The following is a 27,608-nucleotide window of genomic DNA, read 5'->3' on the forward strand; positions in this document are numbered from 1 at the left end:
ACCGGGCCCCGGCTGACTCTGTCTTTTATGTGAGGAAACCCAGAAGTTAGGACAGAAAAGTGAGACTTCAGGAAATGTCACTTGTGGGTGGAACCGCAGGAGAAACTGAGTCACTGCCAACTCGCACTGCTTCCGGCCGCGTGTCTCTGTCTCTCTCTCTCAGACGAGCCCCCCGCGGCGCTGGCTGACTGGTTAGGGCCGCAGGGTCCCGGGGAGCCCCGTCTCTCTGTCTGAGACACGGGGGGACGGCCTCTGCAGTGGGTGGTGCCTGCTCGCTCCGGGGGCCACGCTAGGCATCCCCGGTCCTTCCGTGGGTGTGTGTGCCGCGTCAGAGGTGGAAACAGGACGTGGCGTCGCAGATTCACGGCCTCTGCGCATCCTCCATCTCCTTCCCTGAGTCAGGTCCCACGCGTAATCCCGCAGGGCTAGGGCGGCTCGCACCCTTGGGTGCCTGCAGCTCCTGCCACCCCGGGGCCTCAGGGCCAGAGCAGACGTTTTCCAATCTCATGTTCACCTACTTCTGCCTCACTGAGTACGCCTTTGATGGTGTGGCTTCCGACAAACTGAAGAATCCTTAAAGGGATGGGAATCGCAGACCTCCTGACCTGCCTCTTGAGAAACCTGTATGCAGGTCAGGAAGCAACAGTCAGAACTGGACATAGAATAACAGACGGTTCCAAATAGGAAAAGGAGTGCGTCAAGGCTGTATACTGTCACCCTGCTTATTTAACTTATATGCAGAGTACATCATGAGGAATGCTGGGCTGGAAGAAGCACAAGCTGGAATCAATATTGAAAGTTCAAAGTTAAAGTTAAGTCATTCAGTCATGTCCGACGCTTTGTAACCCCATGGACTGTAGCCCTCCAGGCTTCTCCCATCCATGGGATTCTCCAGGCAAGAATACTGGAGTGGGTTGCAATTTCCTTCTCCAGGGGATCTTCCCAACCCAGGGATCAAACCCAGGTCTCCCGCATTGCAGGCAGATGCTTTAACCTCTGAGCCACCAGGGAAGCTGAGAGAATCAAGACTGCCGGGAGAAATATCAATAACCTCAGATATGCAGATGACACCACCCTTATGGCAGAAAGCGAAGAGGAGCTAAAGAGCCTCTTGATGGCAGTGAAAGAGGAGAGTGAAAAAGTTGGCTTAAAACTCAGCATCCATAAAACGAAGATCATGGCATCCAGTCCCATCGCTTCATGGCAAATAGATGGGGAAACTGGAAACAGCCTGGCAGGCTACAGTCCGTGGGGTCGCAGAGTCAGACACGACTCAGTAACGCTTGATGGCAAAGGGCTGTGAGTCATTCCTTAGGGAGACATGGGCTGAAAGTCAGCTCAGTTCTTCCCTCCCTCCGCCCCCAGGCCCCCGGGGGACACAGACCCAGGCAAGAGCCAGTCACAGCCTCCGGCAGAGCTTCCGAGCTGAAAGGGAACAAACTCCCCAGTGTACAGAGAAGATGCTCTAAGGAGAAGCCAGTTTCCCGAACACGGGGACACCGAGCTGACACGCCGCCACCCCCGACCAGGAGATGCAGGAAAGCCAAGTGGCCATCCAGCCCCCCTGCTGCTAAAAGAGGAACCTTGGGAGGTTGATTAAACCAAACAAAAAAATTGAAGGGCAGGCTACTTGCTCGAGAGGGAATCCGGACTGTGTTATGACACTTCCTGTTCCTTGAGATGATGATAACCGTGGGCCGGTCACTCCGTGACGAGGAAGGCTCTGCTGATAGGAGATTATTTCTGCAATTACTGACCTAGGGGAGGCTCCATTTAAAGAGAGGAGAGAGAGACAGCGTCTTCGTGCGGAGGACCAGACTCAGGCTCTTTGTCGTACCGGCCTCCAAATCCTACATCCGGAAGGGCATTGGGGGCCTCCCCGCCTAGAAAACCTGCTACCAAGGTGTCCAGCACTGCCCACCCGCCACGTATCCTGGGCGGGCAGGACAGCGGCTTCAAGGAGCCCCGGATTCGGACAGTTGAGCAAGAAAGACCCAGAAAGTTGACAGACCGGTAAGTGGACGGTTCCCCCATCTTTAGGGCGGGCTTGCTCTGGCCACTAGGATCCTCTGACCACGTGGGTTTGTGATGGGACGGGAGATCGGAGTCTGGGAGAGACGAGCTTCGGGAAGGGAAGGGTGGACACTGGCTCTTCTGCATTTCCGACGGACGTGGCGGGGAGTCTCTGTCTGGTGGGGCGTGACTCTGTACGCCGTGTTATCTGCGTGCGTGCTTAGTCGCTCAGCCGTGTCTGACTCTCTGCGGCTTCATGGACTGTAGCCCGCCAGGCTCCTCTGTTCATGGGATTCTCCAGGCAAGCAGACTGCAGTGGGTCGCCATGCCCTCCTCCAGAGGATCTTCCCGACCCAGGGATCGAGCCTGGGTCTCCTGCCTTGGCAGGTGGATTCTTCGCCGCTAGCGTCACCTGGGAAGCCTATCTACCTGTGAAATATTTCCTTTGGGGGTGTCTTTAAGCTATGAAGTCCTTGACGGTTTTGTTCTCTTGGGACAGCACGCACGGGACTGATTTCCACTCCCATCCCCTTCGGTCTCGCTGGGGACACAGACCCTCGGTGGGGACATAGCTCCCTCTGACCCGGCTCCTGATGACGTGCCAGTGAGGGTATGGGGTGCGTCTCTCCCCCAGAAAGCACAGAACTGAGATAACCTTCACTCCATCCTCATGAAAGTTAACAGAAGTGGCGGGGGATGTCAGCTTGTGCTCAGAAACAAGTGAAGCTTTTTTTTTTTTTAACCTCCTGACCGCGCGGCTTGTCGGATCTCAGACTGAACCCAGAGGGTGCAGAGTCGTCATCGCTGGACCACCGTCAGATTCCCCCAGGAAGCCTTTCCGTGCCTTGTGCTGCGAAGCATCTGGGAGCCATCGGTAGCCAGTGGGGACGTTTAGGTTCCTTGGGTGGAGAAGCAAATGGCAAGCCACTCCAGTATTCTCACCTGGAAAATTCCGTGGACGGAGGAGCCTGGCAGGCTACACTCCACGCTGTCTCAAAGAGTCGGATACAGCTGAGTGAGTGAGCACGCACACACGCACGGGGACCTCAGGAAGAATGTGGATGGGTACCAGACCGAGTCCATCTTCAGAACTCATTTCATGACGTTTCCTTATCTTCGGGGACGTCAAGATGCCGGGGCTACGTTTCAAAGCATCCCCGTCACGACTTAGAAATACAGATGGAGATGTCTGTCCACGGATAAGAAGTGAGGGGCTTCCCTGATGGCTTTGTGGGTGAAGAATCTGCCTGCCAAAACAGGAGAAACAGGAGGCATGGGTTGGGAAGATCCCCTGGAGCAGGAAATGGCAACCCCCCCACCCCGTCCAGTATCCTTGCCTTGGAAATCCCAAGGACGGAGGAGCCTGGCGGGGCTGCAGTCCGTGGAGCTGCAAAGAGTCGGACACGACTGAGCCATAAGCAGGAGAGGTGAGGGTCTGGGACTTCGCTGGTGGCCAAGTGTCTGAGATTCCGCGTTCCCAATGCAAGGGGCGTGGCTTCCATCCCTGGTCAGGGGACTAGACCCCACATGTGGCAGCTCACCCCCAGCTCAGCCAAATCAGGAAGGGAAGAAATGAGCGTTTGCAGCAAAAATGGCCCGGGAGGCAGTTGACTTCATGGAGACGTGCAGGATACAGGCGGCGGGTGAGGTGATGATGGTCAGAGACGTTTCCGGGGACTCCCACACACGCCCCCTGAAAGCACACACGGGCAGAGCTGAGACCTCTCCAAACGCTGGGGTGATGCACGAGTTTCGGCCACAGGAAGCAAAGAGCCCCACTCCTTGGGGACAGAATCTATGAAAACGGAGGCGGCACTGCACTTGCGCGCCCTCCCCCGTCCCGATCACGTTCTGTTCCTCACCACCTGCCAGGGAAGAGGCGTCCAGTTGGCACGCACGCCGTGGGTTCCTGAAGCCCTGTCCTTCCCTGCCTCGGTCCGTCCTAAATAGGAAGGCTTCTGGCTCACTGCTGAGACATAGGGCAGAAAGGAGGCCACCCTAGATACGGAGATGAATTCGTCTTCAGAAGAGGTTGGCAGCGGTCCCCCAGAAGAAGCCGAAATGCCGAGCGTCCTTGCGCCCCATGTGGTTGGTGGCCTCCTGGCTGCTATCAGCTCCCCCTGCAAAGGTGTTTCATTGTCAGGCAGGTTGCCTGCAGCTTCCCTCCTGATCACTTCTGTGCAAGCAGCAAGGGCATGCCCATTTCTTTGTCTTCATAGAGTCGTGAAGACATCAGAGGAAAAAAAAAATCTACTCAAATGCACAAAACACAACCTATAATCACCAAACATAAAAAGAACCTCCATCAGAATATTCTAGGACTTCTTACAGACTTTTATTTTCTTGCTGCCCTGGTGAAAGGAGCAGTTTTCTCAAAGGGGAGGTAAGTGTTTAGGAGTCAGCTGATCTTCTTAAGGCATGGTTTATCCGCTAGGTTGTTGCTCAGAGTGTTCTTACCTGCAGGGGCCTTTGCGAACAGAAGAAAATGGAAGAAACAGGGTGCCTGACTCAGGGACAGACAGTTGCCTCATGCCCCAAAGTGGATGCTGTGGACCCAGCATCCTCATCATACATCCCTTCTTTTCACTGGGGGTGTCACCTCCCCAGACCCTCACTGACCACTTAGGAGAGTGTCAGCTTAAAATAATATTGATTAGCCACTCCCAAGTATACCTCTCAGCAGCAGTAATGTGGACCAGTGGTAGTGGGCTGAGGGGAGAAAAACAGGTTGGGTAGAGCCCAGAAAATGTTTCTTTAATCCCAGTTTGTGAGACTTGTCATCATAAATATGTGTTAAATTTTCTGATGCTTTGGATAGAGTTTCAAACAGAATTTACAAGAGAATCTCACGTTGATGTATGGCATGCTGCTGCTGCTGCTAAGTCACTTCAGTCGTGTCCGACTCTGTGTGACCCCATAGACAGAAGCCCACCAGGCTCCCCCGTCCCTGGGATTCTCCAGGCAAGAACACTGGAGTGGGTTGCCATTTCCTTCTCCAGTGCATGAAGCTAGCACAATTTTGCAAAGCAGTTATCTCCCAATAAAAAAAATTTTACAAAAATGGACTATGATCATGCCAGGTAACCCAGAGGTGTACAAGGAGGATGATAACCTCACATTGTGCTCTGATGGAATATTGCTGACCAAATAGGGACATATGAACAAACCAAAAACCCTTTAGAGAGGTGGAAGAGGTGAGGCCACCTGTGAACAGAAGAAGGGGTATGTAATGAGAATGCAGGTCCATGGCAGCCACTTTGGGATATGAGGCAACATTGTCTGGCCCCGAGCCAAGTGCCTTGGGCCTACCATTTGTCTCTACTCACAAAGGCTCCGGCAGCTAGGTTCTGATTCCCAATGACTGCCTGAAGGTTGTGCTAAGAAGGAAGTCCTCCTGCCTTGATTGGAATCTGTTTTCTGAACTGCTGTCTCCTCTTTGGAGGTTTAGGTCCAGCTTCAGGTCTGCAGCATGGTGGTCCTGTTGGATTTTGTAAGCCTCCTGGTACTCCTGAACTCAGCACGCTCCACAGTCCTGGGTAAGTGCCAGCAAGTCTTCCAACGCTGGGGAGTCCAACATGTAGTGGGGGCTGCCGCCCTCCTAACCGCTGAAAGAACAAAGTCTCTCATGACCTGGAGTACCATCCATCGCTGCTAGGCGAATGGGGTCTTCTTACAAATCATTCTAGAGGTGGATACCTTTACCATTCAGCAGAATCAGGGACTCACAGGTGAGGGAGAGTCCTACAGCTCCAGCCCCAAATCCCAAACTCAGCTGGAATGTCAGATTTGCTGCCTATATTAGGGTTGTTGTCATTCAATCACTCGGTCGTGTCCAACTCTACAACCCCATGGACTGCAGCACGCCAGGCCTCCCTGTCTTTCAGTATCTCCCAGAGTTTGCTCAAACTCGTGTGCATCGAGCCGGTGATGCCATCCAACCGTCTCATCCCCTGTCGTCCCCTTCTCATCCTGCCTTCTATCTTTCCCAGCATCAGGGGCTTTCCCAATGAGTCGGCTCTTCCCATCAGGTGGCCAAAGTAATGAAACTTCAAGTTCAGCATAAGTCCTTCCAATGAATATTCAGGGTTGATTTCCTTTAGGATGGACTGGCTGGATCTCCCTGCAGTCCAAGGGACTCTCAAGTGTCTTCTCCAACACCGCAAAAGCATCCATTCTTCGGCGCTCAACTTTCTTTATGGTCCAACTCTCACATCCATACATGGCCACTGGAAAAACCACAGCTTTGACAATATGTACCTTTGTTGGCAAAGTGATGTCTCTGCTTTTTAAGATGCTGTCTAGTTTTGTCATAGCTTTTCTTCCAAGGAGCAAGCGCCTTTTCATTTCACAGCTGCAGTCAACATCTGCTGTTATTTTGGTGCCCAAGAAAATAAAGTCTGTTACCGTTTCCATTTTTCCCCCATCTATTTGCCATGAAGTGATGGGACCGGAATCCGTGATCTTAGCTTTCTGAATGTTGAGTTTTAAGCCAGCTTTCCATCATTGAAAATGAAATCCCCTGAAAACTCCCGGGAAGCCTCTCTGTGAAGCATGCAGAGAAAGAAAACAATCTTCTTGTGAAATAAGCCCAGAACCAGAGCAGATTGTGCATCGTGGGCAGCTCGCTAATGAGGTCACTCAGATGGAAAGATACCTCACCCCATGACAGAAGCAAGTCCAACGCATTACCTGATGTGAGAAGCTCCAATACTTCGGCCACCTAATGCAAAGGGCTGACTCATTGGAAAAAAAAACTCTGAACCTGGCAGGAGGAGAAGGGGATGAGAGAGGCTGAGATGGTTGGATGGCATCACCAAGTCAATGGACATGAATTTGAGCAAGCTCTGGGGGTTGGTGATGGACAGGGAGGCCTGGCGTGCTGCAGTCCATGGCGTCGCAAAGAGTCGGGCACGACTGAGAGACTGAATGACCACTACCCATTACCTCCGGTGGGTTTGCCGTTTGGAGCTAGGTTCCAGCTGCAGCTGGGTTCTCTCCTCCTAGGAAACTGGGGAGGCGGGCGCACCTTTCTTCCAGGGTCAGCTCTGGCCAGAGGTTGTATTTAGCCAGGTAAAAGATTTATATGCATCTGAAAAGGCCAAGCAGAGAAAAGACTCGAGAAGTTGAGGCGGCTGGTGAGCATGTCTTCGTTCAGGGCAGGCTTGTCCCGGCAGGTGGTACCTCTCCAGCACCAGCTCCTTCACGCCAATGCCCAGCTCAAAGGGGGCTCCCCGGGACCGCACACCACCACCCCCAGACACACACACGCACAGCTCACCCGTCCCCTCCTCCTTCCTGAACGCCCAGAAAGGGGAAGCCGCTCAGTTACACCAGCACCCACACGGAGGGTTCCGGCTCCTACGCATTATCTCCAACGATTATCTTCTGGTTCTTCAAATTATTACTATGGGTAGACATCTCTGTGGCACCGCTTTTCAGGTCGCACTAAAAGAACCCGCCTGTCAATACAGGAGACGTTAGACGTGTGGGTTCCATCCCTGGGTGGGGAAGATTCCCCTGGAGGAGGGCATGCGACCCACTCCGGTATTCTTGCCTGGAGAATCCCCTGGACAGAGCAGCCTCGCAGGCTTCAGTCCATGGGTTCACAGAGAGTCGGACACGATTGATTGACTGAGCACAGCACACAGCTGATCTCATGGGGACAACGCGGCGTTTCACCAAAGCTTGGATTTGCGTCCCTCTGATGATTGGTGGTGCCCACCATCTTTCACGCGCTCCTGAGTGTCCCTGCATTATTCATGTTAAAGAGCTCGCTTAGGTCCTTCCCTGGTGCTCCAGTGGTTTAGGTCTCCCCCTTCCAATGTAGAGGGGTGTGGATTCAAACCCCTGGTTGGGGAGCTAAGAGCCCCGCCCAGCGTGCCCCGTGGCCAAAAAGCCAAACATAAATCACAAGCAGTGTTGTAACAGATTCGGTAAAAGACAAGAAAAAAATGGTCCACATCAGAATACAATAGCTAATTGCAGAGAAAGGCAAATACTGTGTGGTGTCATTCATATGTGGCATCTAAAACATACAGGTAACTACTGAATATAACAGAAAAGAAGCCCACTCCCAGGGGTAGCAGACAGTTTAACGGTTCCCGGTGTGGAGACGGAAGTTGCGGGGTGGGCAAGACAGGGGCAGGGATTTATAAGAGGAAGGAGATCAAACTACAAAATAGATAAGACATGAGGATGGAGTGTAAAACGCGGGGAATATGTCCCATGTTTTATAATAACTGTCAGGGAATGACCACCTTTAAAACTGGTGAATCCCTACGTCGTCCTGAACATAGTCACATATTGAAAGGGAGTTGCTGAACCACACAAACACGCCGGGATTCTTGGCCTCTGGGGAAGAATTCCATCCGAGGCCAGAGACGAGGCTTGATCGCTCAAGAGCTTCTGTGTCATAAAGTTTTATTAAAGTGTGAAAGAGACAGTGAAAGCTTCTGACATAGGCGTCAGAAGGGGGCAGAAAGAGTGCCCCGCTGCTGGTCTTCAGCTGGATGTTATGTAGTCACTAGCAGTCTGCTAATTAAAGGAAGGAAATGTTTCAAAACGCAGAGAGTGGATCGGGCCCTTCACTCACAAGATGCATTTTGAGATAATCTTGGCAGCAGGTGAGTCATCCCAGGCCATAAAACGACTGACATGCATCTTGAAGAAAAGCAGATTCCCATACAAGTAGATAGTTTCATTAACAGAGATTAAGAGAACAATTTACAAGTATAAGATACTGGTTTGTCAAGTCAGTTCTGAGCCATTAGGCGGAACTGACCTGAAGACAAGGGTCTGGGGTAAACGCGTAGTACATTAGCATAGCTTAAGACAAACACTTCTGTAAGAAAAATGCATCGGTTAGCTCAAGCTCTGAGAAAAGTTAAGTTCAGGTGGAACCAGGCGTCATTCTGGCAACACAGTATTTTAGGAGAAACCTCTTTCTGAATTTGCATAGAGAGGGAAAAAAAATACATCACTAGTTTATTTCTTCCTGCGGCTTAAGAGAGAGATAAAAAATATCTGACACTTGCACCCTATTTCCTCCGTTCAGAAAGCCCTGGCCTTCCTGCCCGTTACCCTCTCAATATTATAGACATATGTGCTCTATATTGTACTGTAATATATTGTGTCATATTTACAGTTATATTTTCCGTTCCGTTCCGTCGTTCAGTCGTGTCCGACTGTTTGCGACCCCGTGGACTGTAGCCTACCAGGCTTCTCCATCCATGGGATTCTCCAGGCAAGAATACTTGAGTGGGTTACCGTTTCCTTCTCCAGGGGATCTTTCCGACCCAGGGATCGAACCCGGGTCTCCCGCATTGGAGGCAGACGCTTTAACCTCTGAGCCACCAGGAATTTTATATATTTACTTATATATAAATATATGTATTATATATCTGTGTTATATTTATTGTATAATATATTTAACATAATAATATAAAATGTATGTTATATAATATAGGAATTAACAGAATTAATAATACATAATACATAAATATAAAGATATATGTTTATATATGATAATGTGTGCATGTACTATACATGTATTAATACATTATAATATATTCACATACTACACTTGTATGTTGGTGGTGGTTTAGTCCCCCAGTTTAGTCATTTGTGTGTGACTCTTGTAGCCGGCCAGGCTCCTCTGTCCCCGAGACAGAGGCAAGAATCCTGGAGTGGGTCGCCATGCCCTCCTCCAGGGGCTCTTCCTGACCCAGGGACAGACCCTGCGTCTCCTGCACTGCAGGCGGATTCTTTACCGTCTGAACTACCAGGGAAGCCCTGATTCTCCCTAACTGTCCTTTTCGTCCTGTTTTTACTTTCAGCAGGAGAGAAGGAATCTCCTATTGTAAACGTGACGCTAGATTCAAGGAAAAAAATATTAAGCTGGAATTCCCGGAGGATCGTGACTCAGCAGACATGCGGGATAGCGACGCCCCTTGACCCCGACACCAGCCAAGAGCCGCAGGTGGGTGTTGGTGGCTCACGTCCTGTGGGCCTGTCTGCTCCTTGTCAGTCTTGAATTTCCCTGTGAAATGCCTCTTGAGCTTCTCACTGTTTAACGTTCTTGGCTGGAAAACGTACTTCCTCCGTCTTCTTAGGTTCAGTGACGGGGGTCTGCAGAAGAAGTGGACGAAAGCCAGATTTCCAGGAGAAAAGGCATCCCAGTTTATTCACTTCTTCTTTTTCTTTTCTTGGCCACATGACATATGGCACCTTAGTTCTCCTGGCAGGAATCGAATCCACAGCCCCCCTGCACTGCAAGTGCAGAGTCTTAACCACGGATCACCAGGGAAGTCCCGACATTTCTAATTTTCACATAAACGAGGCTTTGCAGAAAAGAAATGAAGTGATCGGACTAGGGAGTTTGTGTGGGTTTTTAACAAAAGGTAGTAAGTTACAAAAATGTGAGAAGACAAAGAAAATGGGATCTGGGTTTCTGGGGCTGAAAAACTGTGGGGAAATGATTGAGAAGTTATGTATGAGTTTGAGTGAAGTCCGGGAGTTGGTGATGGACAGGGAGGCCTGGCGTGCTGTGATTCATGGGGTCGCGGAGAGTCGGACACGACTGAGCGACTGAACTGAACTGAACTGAGGGAAACAAATGGAAGATGAAGAGTGTTTTAAGTTTCTTAAGTTACAGTTCGTTTAACTTCCTTAAGTTCCTCGCGGTTAGGACTCTCGGCTTGCATTGCTGTGTTCAATCCCTGGTGAAGGAACTGAAATCTCACAAGCTCCACGGTGCAGTGTAAGAAAGAAAAAAAAGTTATTTTACGAGGTCGCCTTGAAGCTACTTCCCCATCTAAGTGGTAAAGATCAACCTCCCGGATCTGATATGGATAAGATAGGATGCGTATGCCACCTTTCACGAAGGGAAATCTATGCCTGCTTTTATGCAGATCACAACTGGCTCTGCATTTATTGATTCTTAACTGCCTTTAGCGCTGAAAAATCTTCAGGCCAAAGTGGGCATGTTTCAGGATCCTCAAAACCCTAATTTGAAAAGATCCAAGCACCCCAATGCTCACAGCAGCCCTGTTCACGATAGCAAGGACATGGAAGCAACCTAGGTGTCCAATGACGGATGAAGCGATAAAGAAGGTGTGGTACGGTACGTATATGCAAAGGAATATTACTCAGCCATGAAAAAGAACAAACAGCTGCCATTTGCAGCTGCGTGGATGGACCTGGAGGGTATTGGCAGAGCAAAACACATCAGGCAGAGAAAGACAAATATCGGATGATATCATTTGTGCGTGAAATCTAAAACATGCCACAGGCTAGGGAATATAGCAAAACAGAAGGAGACTCACAGATGCGCAGACCAAACTAGTGGTGACCAGCGGGGATAGGGAAGTGGGAAGGGGAAGCTAACAGAAAAGGAGTGAGAGGAACAAACTACCATGAGTTAATAAGCTACCAGGACATATGACACAACACAGGGAACTGAACCAATATTCAGTTCAGTTCAGTTCATTTCAGTCGCTCAGTCGTGTCCGACTCTCTGCGACCCCATGAATCACAGCACGCCAGGCCTCCCTGTCCATCACCAACTCCTGGAGTTCACTCAAACTCACCTCCATCGAGTCAGTGATGCCATCCAGCCATCTCATTCTCGGTCGTCCCCGTCTCCTCCCACCCCCAATCCCTCCCAGCATCAGACTCTTTTCCAGTGAGTCAACTCGTCGCATGAGGTGGCATGAGTATTGGAGTTTCAGCTTCAGCATCAGTCCTTCCAATGAACACCCAGGACTGATCTCCTTTAGGATGGACTGGTTGGAGCTCCTTATGTTGTAACTAAAAACGGAGCGTGTGCATGCAGGCTAACTCTCTGCAGTGATCGTCAACTCTTTGCGACCCCATGGACCGTAGCCCCGCCAGGCTCCTCTGTCCATGGGATTCTCCAGGCAAGAATCCTGCAGTGGGCTGCCACGTCCTCCTCCAGGGGATCTTCCCGACCCAGGGATCGAACTCGGGTCTCTTGCTTCTCCTGCGTTGGCAGGAGGGTTCTGTACCACATAGCGCCACCTGGGAAGCCCCGAAATGTTATTTTATAACCTTTACAAATGGTGAACCACGCTGTTGTACAGCTGAAACTCATCTCACATTGCCTGTTCGGCAATCAAAAAGGACGGGGTCCTTGTCAGGGTCCCCCACCCGCTCCAAGTCGCTGCAACTGTCGCAGCATCGAATCCGATCGCAGGGAGCCCACACACAGGTGGAACATTTATTCTCGCTTCTGCGGCTTGCAGGTCAGAAACAACGACACCTACTTCTGCACCTTTTCCAGCGCCGTCCTGCACAGGGGGGCCACACTGACCATCAACGCCACCTCTGAGGGCCAGGACTTCTCATACCAGCTGAACTTTGAAAACCTAGGTAAGGTCTCCGAGGCCACTGAGCACGTTTCCTACGGTGCCCGGCGTCCGCATGGCCGGCGGGGCGCTGGTGAGGACACGGCTGTCGGTGACGATCTGGCTGTCTTGTCTTCCCAGGAAAGGAGGGCTCCGGAGCCCAGAACCTATCGTGCGTCATCTACAACATCCGACTCATGAACTGCAGCTGGACGCGGGGCCCGGCTGCCCCTGCAGACGTGCGGTATAAGCTGTACATGTGGACCGCTCTGTAAGCCTGGCTCGGGACCTCATGATGAATGCTGGGACAGGCACAGGCTTGTCCCAAGGGCCAGGGACTCACAGGGGTCCTGATATGAATGCTGGGTGACCCATGCCCCCAACATGGTGCAGGGACTCACAGGATCCTAATGCTGATGCTGGGAGAGCCGTGGGCCCCATGGAGCAGGGACTCACAGGGTCTGATGCTGATGCTGGGAGAGCCGAGGGCCCCATGGAGCAGGGACTCACAGGGTCTGATGCTGATGCTGGGGGAGTCGTGGGCCCCATGGAGCAGGGACTCACAGGATCCTGATGCTGATGCTGGGGGAGTCGTGGGCCCCATGGAGCAGGGACTCACAGGGTCTGATGCTGATGCTGGGAGAGCCGAGGGCCCCATGGAGCAGGGACTCACAGGGTCTGATGCTGATGCTGGGAGAGCCATGGGCCCCATGGAGCAGGGACTCACAGGGTCTGATGCTGATGCTGGGAGAGCCGAGGGCCCCATGGAGCAGGGACTCACAGGGTCTGATGCTGATGCTGGGGGAGCCGAGGGCCACAAGGAGCAGGGACTCACAGGATCTGACGCTGATGCTGGGAGAGCCGTGGGCCCCATGGAGCACGGAGTCACAGGGTCTGATGCTGATGCTGGGAGAGCCGTGGGCCCCATGGAGCACGGAGTCACAGGGTCTGATGCTGATGCTGGGAGAGCCAAGGGCCCCCATGGAGAAGGGACCCACAGGGTCTGATGCTCAATGCAGGGAGAGCCGTGGGCCCCATGGAGCAGGGACTCACAGGATCCTGATGGTGATGCAGGGAGAGCCGTGGGCCCCATGGAGCAGGGACTCACAGGGTCTGATGCTGATGCTGGGAGAGCCGTGTGTCCCCATGGAGCAGTGACTCACAGGGTCTGATGTTCAATGCAGGGAGAGCCATGGGCCCCCATGGAGCAGGGACTCACAGGATCCTGATGCTGATGCTGGGAGAGCCGTGGGCCACAAGGAGCAGGGACTCACAGGGTCTGATGCTGATGCTGGGAGAGCCGAGGGCCCCATGGAGCAGGGACTCACAGGGTCTGATGCTGAGCTGGGAGAGTCGTGGGCCCCATGGAGCAGGGACTCACAGGGTCTGATGCTGATGCTGGGAGAGCCGAGGGCCCCATGGAGCAGGGACTCACAGGGTCTGATGCTGAGCTGGGAGAGCCGTGGGCCCCCCTGGAGCAGGGACTCACAGGGTCTGATGCTGATGCTGGGAGAGCAGAGGGCCCCATGGAGCAGGGACTCACAGGGTCTGATGCTGATGCTGGGAGAGCCGTGGGCCCCCCTGGAGCAGGGACTCACAGGGTCTGATGCTGATGCTGGGAGAGCCGTGGGCCCCATGGAGCAGGGACTCACAGGGTCTGATGCTGATGCTGGGAGAGCAGAGGGCCCCATGGAGCAGGGACTCACAGGGTCTGATGCTGATGCTGGGAGAGCCGTGGGCCACAAGGAGCAGGGACTCACAGGGTCCTGATGCTCAATGGTGGGAGAGCAGTGGGCCCCCATGGAGCAGGGACTCACGGGGTCTGATGCAGATGCTGGGAGAGCCGTGGGCCCCCATGGAGCAGGGACTCACAGGGTCCTGATGCTCAATGGTGGGAGAGCAGTGGGCCCCCATGGAGCAGGGACTCACAGGGTCTGATGCTGATGCTGGGAGAGCCGTGGGCCCCCCTGGAGCAGGGACTCACAGGGTCTGATGCTGATGCTGGGAGAGCCGTGGGCCCCCCTGGAGCAGGGACTCACAGGGTCTGATGCTGATGCTGGGAGAGCCGTGGGCCCCCCTGGAGCAGGGACTCACAGGGTCTGATGCTGATGCTGGGAGAGCAGAGGGCCCCATGGAGCAGGGACTCACAGGGTCTGATGCTGATGCTGGGAGAGCCGTGGGCCCCCATGGAGAAGGGACCCACAGGGTCTGATGCTCAATGGTGGGAGAGCCGTGGGCCCCATGGAGCAGGGACTCACAGGGTCCTGATGGTGATGCTGGGAGAGCCGTGGGCCCCATGGAGCAGGGACTCACAGGGCCCTGAGGCTGATGCTGGGAGAGCCGTGGCCCCCATGGAGCAGGGACTCACGGGGTCCTGATGGTCAATGCTGGAGCGCCGTTGTCCCGGTCCGAGGCCTCAGGGAGCTTTGCTATCCTTCTTTTCGACCCCTCGGTCTGTGGCCCGCCCAGGCTCCTCTGTCCAGGGGATTCTCCATGCCAGAATCCTGGAGTGGGTCACCATGCCCTCCTTCCCGGGATCGGATCTAAATGCTGAGCCTGTCCGGTAGTCCAGAAATGTTTCTTCTGAGACTGGAGGACGTCGATCTACAGTTTCCAAACATCCAGGGACAAAAACTCCCATCTCCCTTTCTCCTTCACGTGGCTCTAAGTTGTGAATCCCCCCGTGGCTCTGAGACTGACAGGAAATTAGCCATTTTGTATTATTTTCAACAATTGGAGTACAGTTTGAACTGAAGGACAGTAGCTTCAGGTACGCAGCGTGCACACACACAGACACGGCGTGTGCATTATATATGTGAGCTTCCCAGGTGAGGCCAATGGCAAAGAACCCTCAGCCAATGCGGGAGATGTAAGAGATGCGTGTTCAATCTCTGGGTTGGGCAGATCCCCCTGGAGGAGGGCATGGCAACCCACTCCAGTGTTCTTGCCTGGAGAATCCCACGGACAGAGCAGCCTGGCGGGCTGCAGTCCAGGGGGTCTCAGAGAGTCACACATGACTGAGCCACTGAACAAGAACAACCCTAGGAGGATATGCACTGCTTAGCTTCTCCTTGACATCTTTGCTGGACGTCACAGGCATGGAAACGTGTCCGAGTGCGACCACTACTTCCTTGACTCGGCCGGGACGCGCGTGGGCTGCCATTTCGACGAGCTCGGCGAAGGCCACACCACGGACGATTACTTCTTCCTGGTGAACGGAACCAGCACTGAGACGGACATCCAGTTTTTGGACTATCCTAGCGTGAACGGCCCTAGGCTGGGTAAGACGGTCACCTCCCCCACCGCACCCCAGTATTCCTCTGCTCCTCTGCCAGCCGTCTGCTTCATGGCGTTTGCATTTGTCCCAGGGCTCTGGAGGCTGCGCGTTGCGTTCCAGACTGGCCTCAGCACCATCTAGATTAGGGGTGAAAGACCCTGATGCTGGGAAAGATTGGGGGTGGGAGGAGAAGGGGATGACAGAGGACGAGATGGTTGGATGGCATCACCGACTCCATGGACATGAGTCTGAGCAAGCTCCGGGAGTTGGTGATGGACAGGGAGGCCTGGCGTGCTGCAGTCCATGTGGTCGCAAAGAGTCGCACACGGCTGAGCCACTAAACAACAAGCAGAGATGCAGGGAGGCAGACAGACGGTCGTCACTCTCCCTTGGGGTGGGATGTGTATGCTTGCGTCCCACGTGAACGAATTGGACTGGCGGACGCAGTCTTGCAAAGGAATTCCTCTCTGTGTAGGGCACCTAGTGTCCTTCTGGGGGACTCTCTAATGTCACAGGGTCCGGTTCCAGACAGACCATCCGCTGGGCTGGCCGGTGTGTTTTCCTTGAGTTGGGCCCGTGGGTGACTTCAGGCGTGTGTGTGTTTAGTCCCTCAGTCGTGTGCAATTCTTTGTGGTTTCCAAACTGCATGGAGGTGTGGAAAACGGTGTGGAAGTGTCTCAAAAAAACTAAACACAGAAGTAACGTATGCCCCAGCCATTCCACTCCTGGTTATTATATATCTTAAAAAAAATAAAACACCAAAAACACAAAACTGAACAGACTAGTTCACAAAGATAACACGAACCCCAGTGTTCATAGCAGCGTGCTTGACGATCGCTAAGGTAAGGAAGCCATCGAAGGATTCATATCTGAATGGATAAAGAAGATATGTACAGTGAAATGCTGTGCTAACTCGCCTCAGTCACGTCCGACTGTCAGCGAGCCCGTGGACTATGGCCTGCCGGTCTCCTCTGCCCGTCGGATTGTCCAGGCATGAATGCCGGAGTGGGTCACTGTGCCTTCCTCCAGCGGAATCTTTCCAACCCAGGGATTAAACCTACGTCTCTTAACGTCTCCTGCATTGGCAGGCGGGTTCTTTACCACTAGCGCCACCTGGGAATCCCACAATGAACTACTGCTCAGCCATTAAAAAAAAAGATTTAAATTCTGCCATTTGCAGCAACATGGATGGGCTTGGGGGGGTATCATGAGAACTGAAATAATTCAGACACGTAAAGATGTATGGAGAAGGCAATGGCAACCCACTCCAGTGTTCTTGCCTGGAGAATCCCAGGGACGGGGGAGCCTGGTGGGCTTCCGTCTATGGGGTCACACAGAGTCGGACACGACTGAAGTGACGTAGCAGCAAAGATGTATAGTGCTGGTGTTTAGTCACTGAGTCGTGTCCAGCTTTTTGCGACCCCAGGGACTGTAGCCCGCCAGGCTCCTCTGTCTGTGGGATTCTCCAGGCAACAATACTGGAATGGGTAGCTGTTTCCCTTCTCCAGGGGATCTTCCCGACCCAGGGATCGAACCCAAGTCTCCTGCATTGGCAGGCAGATTCTTTACCATCTGAGCCGCCAGGGAAGCCCTCGTGACTCCAAGACTTGACACCAAGTCTGGCTGCTTGGGTGGTCCATGTAGATACTGGCTGAGTCTACTTGCCGCTTGTAGGGTGTCCCGGAAAAGGCCAGGGATGTGCCCAGAGAACATTCTCCTAATGGCAACCCACTCCGGTGTTCTTGCCTGGAGAATCCCCATGGGCAGAGGAGCCTGGCGGGGGCTACTGTCCACGGGGTCACAAAGGGTGGGACCCCACTGAAGCGACTTAGCTCGCATGCCAGCCTCTCTGCCTGGGGCTCCGGCGAGTCTGCAAGGTAGAGGCAGAGGGCGGGGGAACCCGGCCAGGAGCGGACAAGCCCAGGATGCACGCTCAGCTGACCTGAGGTTTGCTTCTTTAAGATTCAGGCTTTGTCCGGTTTTACGCAAGAACACGGAAATGGGACCAGCTTACCCGGGGGATGTCCTTCTGCTGCCTGTGGCCCACTGGACACCTGTGGGTTGCAGGTTTGTAACCCTGTTTCCTGCTTGGGTCTCTTCTCAGAAAAGTATAACCCGCCGGCGAACCTCACCGTCAAGGAGAACGTGTCGCATTACTTGATTCGCTGGGACGCCCCCGCCATCAGATACAGCCTGTCCAACAGCGTCCTGCGCTACGCGCTGGACATCCAGAAGGCGGTGAGGACCTGGCCCTTCCTGCAGAGACGCGGACTGCCTCTCCGCTCGCTTTGGGGTCCACCCACCCCCCTCACACACTCGGACGCCCCGCTCTGCCTCACGAGTCTCTTCTAGCTTCTCCTTTCCTGCCTCTTTGTCCTCAAAGGGCCGCTCAGCCCACCTCAGAATTGTTCTTTTCTCTTATTCTTGGCTGCGCTGAGCCCTTGTTGCTGCACGTGGGCTTTCTCTCCAGCCGCAGACAGCGGAGGCTGCTCTCTAGGGTCAGTACTTTCAATGCATGGGCTTAGTGGCTGCACGACTCGCGGCGTCTTCCTGGACCAGGGGGTCGAACCCATGTCTCCTGCATCGGCGGGCAGGGCATTAACCACGGACGCCCACCCCCACAGCGCAGGCAAGTCCCTGCGCATTTCATTTCTGCTGACGGTCACTTAGGAACTTTTTTTTTTTTCCCTGTCATCGATGCTCTGGGTTTTCCTACCTAGGAAAGCGGCTTGCGTCGCCCGAGGCCACAAAGAGGGTGCTCGTGTTTGGAGTCTCAGGGTTCCGTGGTTCTAGCGGTTCCGTTTAGGGCTTTCATCCACGTCTGCTGTCTGCCCCTGTCCACCCCGTGGAAGGCAAGTTCCCTCAGAGCAGGGGCCCCAACAAAAAAAATAAATAAATGAAAGTTGGTTCATTCCCGCATGGAGGTCACATACTGAAAGGTAGCATCTTTCCTTCCCAGATGGATAAACGAAAGACCAGCAGACGAGAGGAAACCTTCTCTGGGGAAAAAAAAATGTGTTCCTTCTTTTCCTTTTTGGCTACACATCTTTCGTGGTCTTTGTTCCCGACCAGGGATAGAACCCTTGTCCTCAGAGTCCTAACCACCAGGACGCCAGGGTCACAAGGAGTCAGACACGGCAGAGCGACGCGCACAACACTAACTTGGGTAAAGAATCCACCTGCCAAGGCAGGGGATACAGGAGACGTGGGTTCGATCCCTGGGTTGGGGAAGATCCCCTGGCGAAGGAAACGGCAACCCACTCCGGTATTCCTGCCTGGGGAATCCCTCGGACAGAGGAGCCTGGCGGGGCTACGGTCCATGCGGTCACAAAGAGTCACAGGCAACTCAGAAACTTAGCACTCGCTCCCAGGAGCTCTTTGCTTTCAGCTTGATGAGAGAAACTCCGAGAAGCCTCTTTTAAATCCCTGCATCTGCGGAAACACGATTATCGCCAGCTTAAAATAATCGTCACAGCGCTCCTGGGATTCCCACAGGGTTCTTGCATTTGCAGACAAAGCCGAAAGGCCAGGCACTTAGCATCTCTCCTGTGCTCTCTCCTTACAGGGCAGCTTTTCGAAGAGACAACCCGTAAGTATGCCTTGCTTTCTCTGCCGCCTCTGTGGTTGGGTCACAGATGCTCATAGGTGCTCACTCGGCGGGCAGGGTGCTCAGCTCAGCTCCGAGTCCCTCTGCACCCCCGTTTAGGGCTCACCAGGCTCTGGGGACCGATGGAGAATTTGCGGTCCCCCAGACGCCTCTGACTCAGCTCAGGCAGCCTGGTGTCACCCTCCTCGCGGCCGGAATAACATCGTGGTACCGAATGGGCCTCCTTGCTCCTGCGGAGCCCACATTGCAGTGAGCTGAAAGGGTCCCTTAGAAGTCAGGTCCACCTAGAAGCACACAGCAGGACTTTATTCGGAAGTGGGGTCTCTGCAGAGGTAACGGAGTGAAGGGTCTGGGTCTGCAGAGGTGATGGAGTGAAGGGTCTGGGTCTGCAGAGGTGATGGAGTGAAGGGTCTGGGTCTGCAGAGGTGATGGAGTGAAGGGTCTGGGATGAGGTCCTCCTAGATGGGGGTGGCCCTAAACCCCGTGACAGGGTCCTTATAAGACACAGAAGGGCAGAGACATGGACGCAGAGGAGAAGCCATGTGGAGACAGAGGCAGACACGGGACGGAGGCGGCCTCCAGCCCAGGGACGGACGCCCGGAGCCCCCCGAAGCTGGAAGAGGCGGGAAAGACTCTCCCCTGGAGACTCTGGACGTAGCTCAGCCCCAGATCCTTGGAGCCACCGGGCACCCCCAGGCCACACCCCCCTTTCCTCCCTGACCACCCAGCCTCTCCAGACTTGCAGGTGCCAGGAGAGCCCCAGGGGGCGTCCAGGGACTGCCATGCTCTGATCCCCAGCGGTAGGAAAAGGACTGTCCAGTGTGTGAGTGTGGGTGAGACATCCATGGGCATCTGAGTCTGACTGTGCCCTGCCTGTTCCTGCCCCACCCTGAGTCCTGTGTGTAGAATCCTTTTGCTTTTTATTTTTTCTTTCAACAGTCTCTTTAAAGCATTTTTATTTTATTTATCTTGGCTGTACCGCGAGGCACGCGGGATCTTAGTTCCTGGGCCAGGGATTGAACATGCATCCCCAGCAGTGGAAGTGCAGAGTCTTAACGACTGGACCACCAGGGAAGTCGCCCGTCTGTGTAGACCCAGAATAACCGCAAGCCCACGTCCCAAGGGCATGGGGACTCTGCAGGAGGCACGGACGCAGGCGGACAGCTGAGAGTCCTCATCGCTATTGTTCAGTGTCTGAGTCGTGTCCAACTCTTTGAGACCCCATGGACTGCACACGCCAGGCACCTCTGTCCTCTATTATCTCCCAGAGGTGGCTCAGATTCATGTCCATCGAGTCGGTGATGCCCTCCAACCATCTCATCCTCTGTCGTCCCCTTCTCCTGCCTTCAATCTTTCCAGCATCAGGGTCTTTTCCAGTGAGTCAGCTCTTCACATCAGGTGGCCAAAGGATTGGAGTTTCAGCTTCAGCATCCGTCCTTCCAATGAACACCCAGGACTGGTCTCCTTTAGGATGGACTGGTTGGATCTCCTTGCAGTCCAAGGGACTCTCAAGAGTCTTCTCCAACACAGTTCAAAAGCATCAGTTGTTTGGCGCTGAGGTTTCTTTATGCTCCAACTCTCACATCCATACATGACCACTGAAAAACCATACATACATGATGACCTGAAAAACCATAGCTTTCACTACATGTACCTTTTGTTGGCAATGTGATATCTCCGCTGTTTAATTCGCTGTTTAGGTTTGTCAGAGCTTTTCTTCCAAGGAGCAAGCGTCTTTTAATTTCATGGCTGCAGTCACCATCTGCGGTGATTTTGGAGCCCAAGAAAATAAAGTCTGCCACTGTTTCCATTTTCTACGCACCTGTTTGCCACGAAGTGATGGGAGCCCCGGCTGTGAGACGGCACAGCCCCGTCGGGCCCCCACCGTGGGCTGGGAGGGATGGACCAGAGGCGGCAGGTCCGCTGTGCCCCCAGCTGTCAGGGGGCACACCCTCTGCCTTCTCTGCGTTTCCAGTCTGGTATTTGTGGCCGTCACAAGGTCCTCTTCTCTTTCAAAGGTTTTTCTAAGCAGACAATATAAAAATGAGTACAGACTGCCCAGCTCTGACGTGAGAGGAGAGCACACCGTCCGCATGAGGGTTCAACACGTGCAGTTTCAAATCTGGAGTGACTGGAGCTCCACGCACCGTTTCGGTGAGTCTCCCAGAAACACCTGCAGATGCTGACATGTACCTGCGGGGGGCTGGGGCGGGGATAGGAATGACCTTCCCTTTGCATCTTGCTGTCCAAGCCTACTCTTTTTTTTTCCGTTTCTCTTTTATTTCAAACCGATTCACCTTCATTTTTGTGGTTCAGTTGCTCACACACACCTCTTTCTGTCACCCTTGACATTTCACAATTACACATTCATGCCTTTGGCTATGCAGTGCAGAACTGAAAGTTAATACCCACTGACAAGGAAGGCATTGTGCAGTGTTGATCGTGCCTTCGTGTCAAGGCGGGAGGTGGGGAGATTTGTTGTTTAGTTCCTCGGTTGTGCCCGACTCTTTGCAACCCCGTGCACTGCAGCACGCCAGGCCTCCCTGTCCTTCAGTGTCTCCCAGAGTTTGCTCAAACCCACGTCCATCGAGTCGGTGATGCCATCCAGCCGTCTCATCCTCTGTCGCCCCCTCCTCCTGCCTTCAGTCTTTCCCAGCATCAGGGTCTTTTCCAGTGAGTCAGTTCTTCCCATCACGTGGCCAAAGCATTGGAGCTTCAGCGTCAGCATCCGTCCTTCCAGTGAACATTCAGATAGATTTCCTCTAGGATGGACTGGTTGGGGACAGTGACATACAGTGGGGTGTGGTGGGCGCAGGATCCCAGAAGAATAGATGCTTTGGTACCGTCCTTCTCAGATCCCTGGGGTCCCTCTGTCTGGAAGGTCCCCCCTGCTCCTCTCCAGCCCTGCTTCCGCCACCACGTCCCCCGCCCTGTCGTCCGATACCAGGGATGGGCAGGCAGGGCCCGTGTGTGCAAACCGGACCATCCAGTCACTCCTGACCCTCTGTGTTTCTGCCCACCAGGTGTCCCAGAGAAGAATTTCCTGGTGGTCTCCATCGGGCTGGCGGTGGGGGCCGCGGTTCTGTTTGGCATGGCCCTGATGTTCCTCTGTAAAAGGTAAGACACACACACACCCCCAAATAAACTCGAAAACGGCAGGTCAGAACACACACACAGAAGAGCCCACGCCTGTCACTGCAGCCCCACGGAGTGACCAGAATCCCAGACTCTGGATGCACCGTGGAGGTTGCTCAGGGTGGAGGGGTTGGGAGCACGGAGTGGCTGTTATTAAGGGCCCCGTGTTTCAACATTGGTCTGTCGTGGGGCCGAGTCACGGCACAATTTCATTTTCCTGTGTTCCTAGGGGTTGTGTGGTTAGTGCCAAATGCACTCTTGATTTTGTGCCTGAAGGAGTGAACTTTAAAAAGAGGCTTCCAAGAGAGAGGTGAGGCCAGGTGTCTCTGCAGAGAGCATAAGCCTGTGCAGAAGATGGGTGCCGAGCACGTGGCTGGGCAAAGCGAGTGCCCCAGTTAGAGGGCAGTCCCTGGCGTCACAATCCAGAAATGCCTCCCAGGGGCCCCTGCAGGCTCAACCGAGCCTGTGGTGGAAGCCGGCCACAGCCACAGCCGCCACACGGGGGTGGCAGCGAGCTGCTCGCCCATTTCCAAGCCCCCGTTTCTCAAAGGACGGGAGGAGAAGGACAGAGGATCAGAGGGTTGGATGGCATCTCCGACTCCACGGACCTGAGTTTGAGCAAGCTCCGGGAGCTGGTGATGGACAGGGAGGCCTGGCGCGCTGCGGTCCACGGGGTCGCAGAGAGTCGGACACGACAGAGCGACTGAACTGAACTGAGGAACGCAGGGCTGGACTCTGGCCCGAGGGGAGACCCGGGCTGTGTGGCGTCCCACTGCAGCTGCAGACGCAGGCTCCGCGCCCATTCCTGGCTGCCTCCTCACGCCCGTGCAGCTGTGTTGAAAGCCAGGGGACCGCCCTGCAGTGATCGGAGAAAGGCCACCCATAGGAGACCCACGGCAGGCGGCTCGGCCGGCGTGCGGAGAGCAGTTGTGGGTGTTTTCGTATCCACGCTGGATGTGTCTGGAACGTTTCATTCACCAGGACCGGAATCAGTGATGGGGTGTCGAGGGGCTCTCATATAGAAGGCAATTCTGTGAGGACACACGGGGGCTTCCCAGGTGGCCCTAGCGGTAAAGAACCCACCTGCCACGGTAGGAGACCTAAGAGTTGCAGGGTCGATCCCCGGGTGGGGAAGCTCCCCTGGAGAAGGGCATGGCACCCCACTGCAGCCTTCCTGCCTGGATGGAGAGTGCCAGGGACGGAGGAGCCTGGCCGCTACAGTCCACGGGGCTGCAAAGACTCGGATGTGACTGAGCGACTTAGAGCGCGCGCGCGCGCACACGCGCGTGCACACGAGGACGGGGTGTCCTGGCGGTGCTTGCATGGCGTCCAGGAGACTCTGGGGCCTGGTGTGGGGGCACACTTGACGCCCAGAGGGGCTCGGGTCCCTGGAGGCTCTTGCGGTCACTCGCTCGCCGAGTTTGCGCAGACCGGCTGGTGGGGAGGCTGCAGCCGGCCGCGCCCGGGTCCCGGGGCCGCCTGCCTCTGGGTTTCCGCTCTGGCCACAGCGTGGGGTCTGGGGTCCAGGGCTCCTCGCTCGGGGGTGGGGGACAGGGTCTCCTGCCTCAGCCGTCTGTCCTCGCGGGCCCGCCCCGCAGACGGCGCTGAGGCGGGCATCTCCGTCGGGCGGTGAGCGGCCCCCGGGGCACCCGGCCTCCCTGCCCAGAGCCCTGGGGGCGCCCCCAGCACCGACCCGCCGGCTCGGGACGGGGGCCAGGGCCAGCGTCTGTCGTCTTTTCCCGCCAGGCTGTCCCTGAAGAAGAAGCTGTTTCCGCCCATCCCGCAGGTGAAGCAGGAACTCGCCGGCTCGTTCCTGGCCAGCCTGGAGGTGAGCGAGGCCGCCGCCTGGGCTCGGAGACTAGCGCTCGGACACGCGGGGGGAGGTGCAAGCATGCTCGGTGTTGAAGGCTGGCTCAGGGGCGGTCAGTGCCCGCAGGAGGGCAGGGCAGGCGAGGGGACGGGAGTGTGGAGGCGGAGAGCAGGGGCAGGGGCAGGGGAGGGGCGTGGAGGGAGGGGAGGGGCTTAGGGAAGGGGCGGGGCTTAGGGCAGGGGAGGGGAGTGGAGGGAGGGGGCGTGGCCTAGCGCAGGGGAGGGGCGTGGAGAGGGAGGGGGAGGGGCCTAGGGCAGGGGAGGGGAGTGAAAGGAGGGGAGGGGCCTAGGGCAGGGGAGGGGCGTGGAGGGAGGGGCGGGGCCTAGGGCAGGGGAGGAGCATTGAGGGAGGGGAGGGGCTTAGGGCAGGGGAGGGGCTTAAGGCAGGGGAGGGGCGGGCAGGGAGGGGAGGGGAGGGGGGAGGGGAGGGGCCTAGGGCAGGGGAGGGACCTAGGGCAGGCATAGGGAGAGGAGAGGGGAGGGGAGGGGCGTGCGGGGCAGGCAGGGACGGGCGTGCAGGGCAGGGCTGAGGGCTCGTGCAGTGGAGGGCACACGGGCGTCCAGCTGCCTGCACCGTCAGCTGCTTCTGCAGCGAAGTAGAGAAGGCGCCACAAGGCGAACGTATGTCCACGTGGGAAACTGCAGAGCTTGGTTTTCATCCCTTTCTGGGGTCGCCGTGGAAACCACGACGCGATCACCTTGGGATCTTGCAGGAGTGGCATCTGCAAAGACCGCATTTCCGATCCAGGCGCCCCGTATGCGAGCCTGTGGGTGCTGAATTTCGGCGGGAGGGCGCCCGTGTGACTCACGACCTTCCCGACCCCCCACCCACTCCCCACCCCGTGCTGGCGGGACGCGGGGACCCTCCGGGGGCAGCTCTGTGCCCCTGGCTTCATCTCCCCTTCCCCCACACGTGCCTCCGTCCCCCTGAGAAAGCGGAGGTGCCCCTAAAGCACGGCCTGTGTTCTGAGCCCGAAGCCATTTCCCCAAGAAGCCCCCTCCCCTTCTTTGAGTGCCCCTGGGCTTCTTCGGTGGAGCCCGTTGGCTCCAAAGCAAGAGTTTGGGGTTTCTGGATAAAACCTGTGTGTGACCATGGTTTACTGTGCTTAGCGCTGTTGAGATGAAATGATGAAGCCACAGATTGTCAACCATCTGAACCTTGCAGGGGTCCCATTTTGGCCTTACCCCCCTGCCCTGCACATGCATGCATGCGTGTTAAATTACTTCAGTCGTGTCCAACTCTGTGCGACCCCATGGACTGTAGCCCACCAGGCTCCCCTGTCCATGGGATTCTCCAGGCAAGGATACTGGAGTGGGTTGCCATGCCCTCCTCCAGGGGATCTTCCCCACCCAGGGATCGAACCCAGGTCTCCTGCATTGAAAGCCAGGTTCTTTACCACTAGCGCCACCTGGGAAGCCTGCTGCCCTGCACAGGCGACCCCCAAGTGCTTCAAATGTGTGGTCCTATATGTGGGACTCGGTGGCTTGGCATCAAGGGTCCTTATTTCCTGGAGGGTGGAGTTGTGAACTTTCCACCCCCAGCCCTGACTCTCAGCCTCAGGCCAGCCAGGATCACCCACTACCTAAACTGGGGAGTGGGGCTCCCCGCGTTTTCAGTCAGCCACCCACCTGGCTCCCCAGGCCATTGATCCCTCTGGTCACCTGCGTACTTGGGGTCTGGGCACACCAGCTAGGTGGGGGGTGTGGCGTCCACCAGAGGTAACGCCAAGACAGGGGAGGGTGTGTTCAAACTCGGGAACGACTTCTCTGTGATTCCCCGGGAGATGGCAAAGACCCATCCCTCCACCTGGATTGCAGGCATCTCAGAGATGATTGTACCTATCATGTGTTCATTCTTTATTAAAAAAAAAAAACAGCATTATTGAGATTTCACTCACATGGCGTAGAATCCACCCATTAAAGTAACAGTTTGGGGCATTTAGCAAGTTCCCAACATTGTGCAGCCATCAGCTCTGTCTAGATCCGGAACATTGTCATTGCCGCCAAGGACACCCTGCCTACATCACCGGTCACTTCTCCCCTGCCTGACTGCCTGACCCAGTCCCTTGCAACCACAAACCCACTTGCTGTCTCTGTGGACTTGCCTGTTCTGGACGATTCCCATCAATGGAGTCACACAGCGTGTGTCCTCCTGTGTCTGCTTCTCTCACTGAGCAGCGTGTGTGTGAGGTCCATCCTGTTGCAGCCTGTGTCAGACCACTCCTTTTCAGGGCTGTGTAATATTCCACTGTGTGGATGGACTCCATGCTGTTTATCAACCCATCCATCCATCCATCATCCATCCATCCATTCACCCATCCATCCATCTATCCATCCATCCATCATCCATCCATCCATCCATCCATCATCCATCCATCCATCATCCATCCATCCATTCACCCATCTATCCATCACCCGTCCATCCGTCATCCACCCATCCATCATCCATCCATCATCCATCCATCCATCACCCATCCACCCATCATCCGTCCATCATCCATCCATCTATCCATACATACATATTTCCATCATCCATCCGTCCATCATCTGTCCATCCATCATCCAACCGTGGATACATGGGCCCTTTCCACCATCTGGCCGTCATGAGTACCACTGATTGGGAGGACCAGGGACTGCAGAGCATGGCCTCACCTGTGTGCTGTGTCCTCGCTTCTAGGAGACCGCCTCGTGGGGAGGCCACCTGCCATCAGCCTCCCAGGACCCCGAGGACATCTTCACCGTGGAGGAAGCCCGGTCGCTGGCGAGCGGACCAGCAAAGATGGTAGGTCCAGCCCCAGCCCGCAACCCTTACGAAAACATCCCTTCCGGGTGCCGTCTGCTCAAACACAGAGAACTCTGATTCGACTCGTCCGCCGCCCGCCACCCGATCCGACTGCCTCAGCCTCTGCTACGTCGTCCCCTGCTTCCCCGCCCACTGGCCACCGCTGCACACACCTTTCCCAGCTGCGGGGGGGCCTGGCCGCCAGCCCGTCGCCCAGATGTGCCCTGTAGGTGGGTGAGGATATTGGCAGAGTCCGGCTCACACTCTGGTCCAGGTTGTCCCTGTGAAGATGGGCACCGAACTTGCCCGTCACAGCGCAGACTTGGGGACGAAGAAATAACGGGGTGTCCGGTCTCCACGGGTTCAGGGAGATCCCCTGGAGGAGGGCACGGCAACCCACTCCAGGATTCTTGGCTGGAGAATCCCATGGACAGAGAGGAGCCTGGCGGGCTGCAGTGCGTGGAGTCGCAAAGAAATGGACACGACTGAAGCAACTCAGCAACAGCCAAAGGAACAAGATTCACATGGTGGAGCCGTCCCATATCGAGAAACCCAGGACAG

General features: G+C 55.2%; 1 protein-coding gene across 1 annotated transcript; it reads left to right on the plus strand.

Annotated features, from left to right (window-relative positions):
- The first annotated feature begins 690 nt into the window (after positions 1-690).
- Positions 691-27,222, plus strand: LOC148772996 (granulocyte-macrophage colony-stimulating factor receptor subunit alpha-like). The gene is made up of 12 exons (XM_088834366.1): positions 691-2,013; positions 5,456-5,549; positions 9,849-9,991; positions 12,276-12,402; positions 12,519-12,648; positions 15,474-15,658; positions 17,759-17,892; positions 19,220-19,243; positions 21,280-21,415; positions 22,285-22,378; positions 24,143-24,224; positions 26,943-27,222. Exons 2-12 carry the CDS (start codon positions 5,483-5,485, stop codon positions 27,123-27,125), a joined length of 1,305 nt encoding a protein of 434 aa, XP_088690492.1. The 5' UTR covers positions 691-2,013; positions 5,456-5,482; the 3' UTR covers positions 27,126-27,222.
- The last annotated feature ends 386 nt before the right edge of the window (positions 27,223-27,608 follow it).

Source organism: Moschus berezovskii, chromosome Y (genome assembly GCF_049115385.1).
Source record: "Moschus berezovskii isolate FMDL1 chromosome Y, NW_MosBer_1.0, whole genome shotgun sequence".
NCBI classification, from domain to species: Eukaryota; Metazoa; Chordata; class Mammalia; order Artiodactyla; family Moschidae; genus Moschus; species Moschus berezovskii.

What these genes read in the sequence shown, in the direction of transcription:
- LOC148772996 (XM_088834366.1), top strand. Translation starts at nt 5,483, where the DNA reads ATGGTGGTCCTGTTGGATTTTGTAAGCCTCCTGGTACTCCTGAACTCA. An exon ending in GAGCTCCACGCACCGTTTCG is followed by an intron (nt 21,416 to 22,284) that starts GTGAGTCTCCCA and finishes TCTGCCCACCAG; the next exon opens with GTGTCCCAGAGAAGAATTTC. An exon ending in CGTTCCTGGCCAGCCTGGAG is followed by an intron (nt 24,225 to 26,942) that starts GTGAGCGAGGCC and finishes CCTCGCTTCTAG; the next exon opens with GAGACCGCCTCGTGGGGAGG.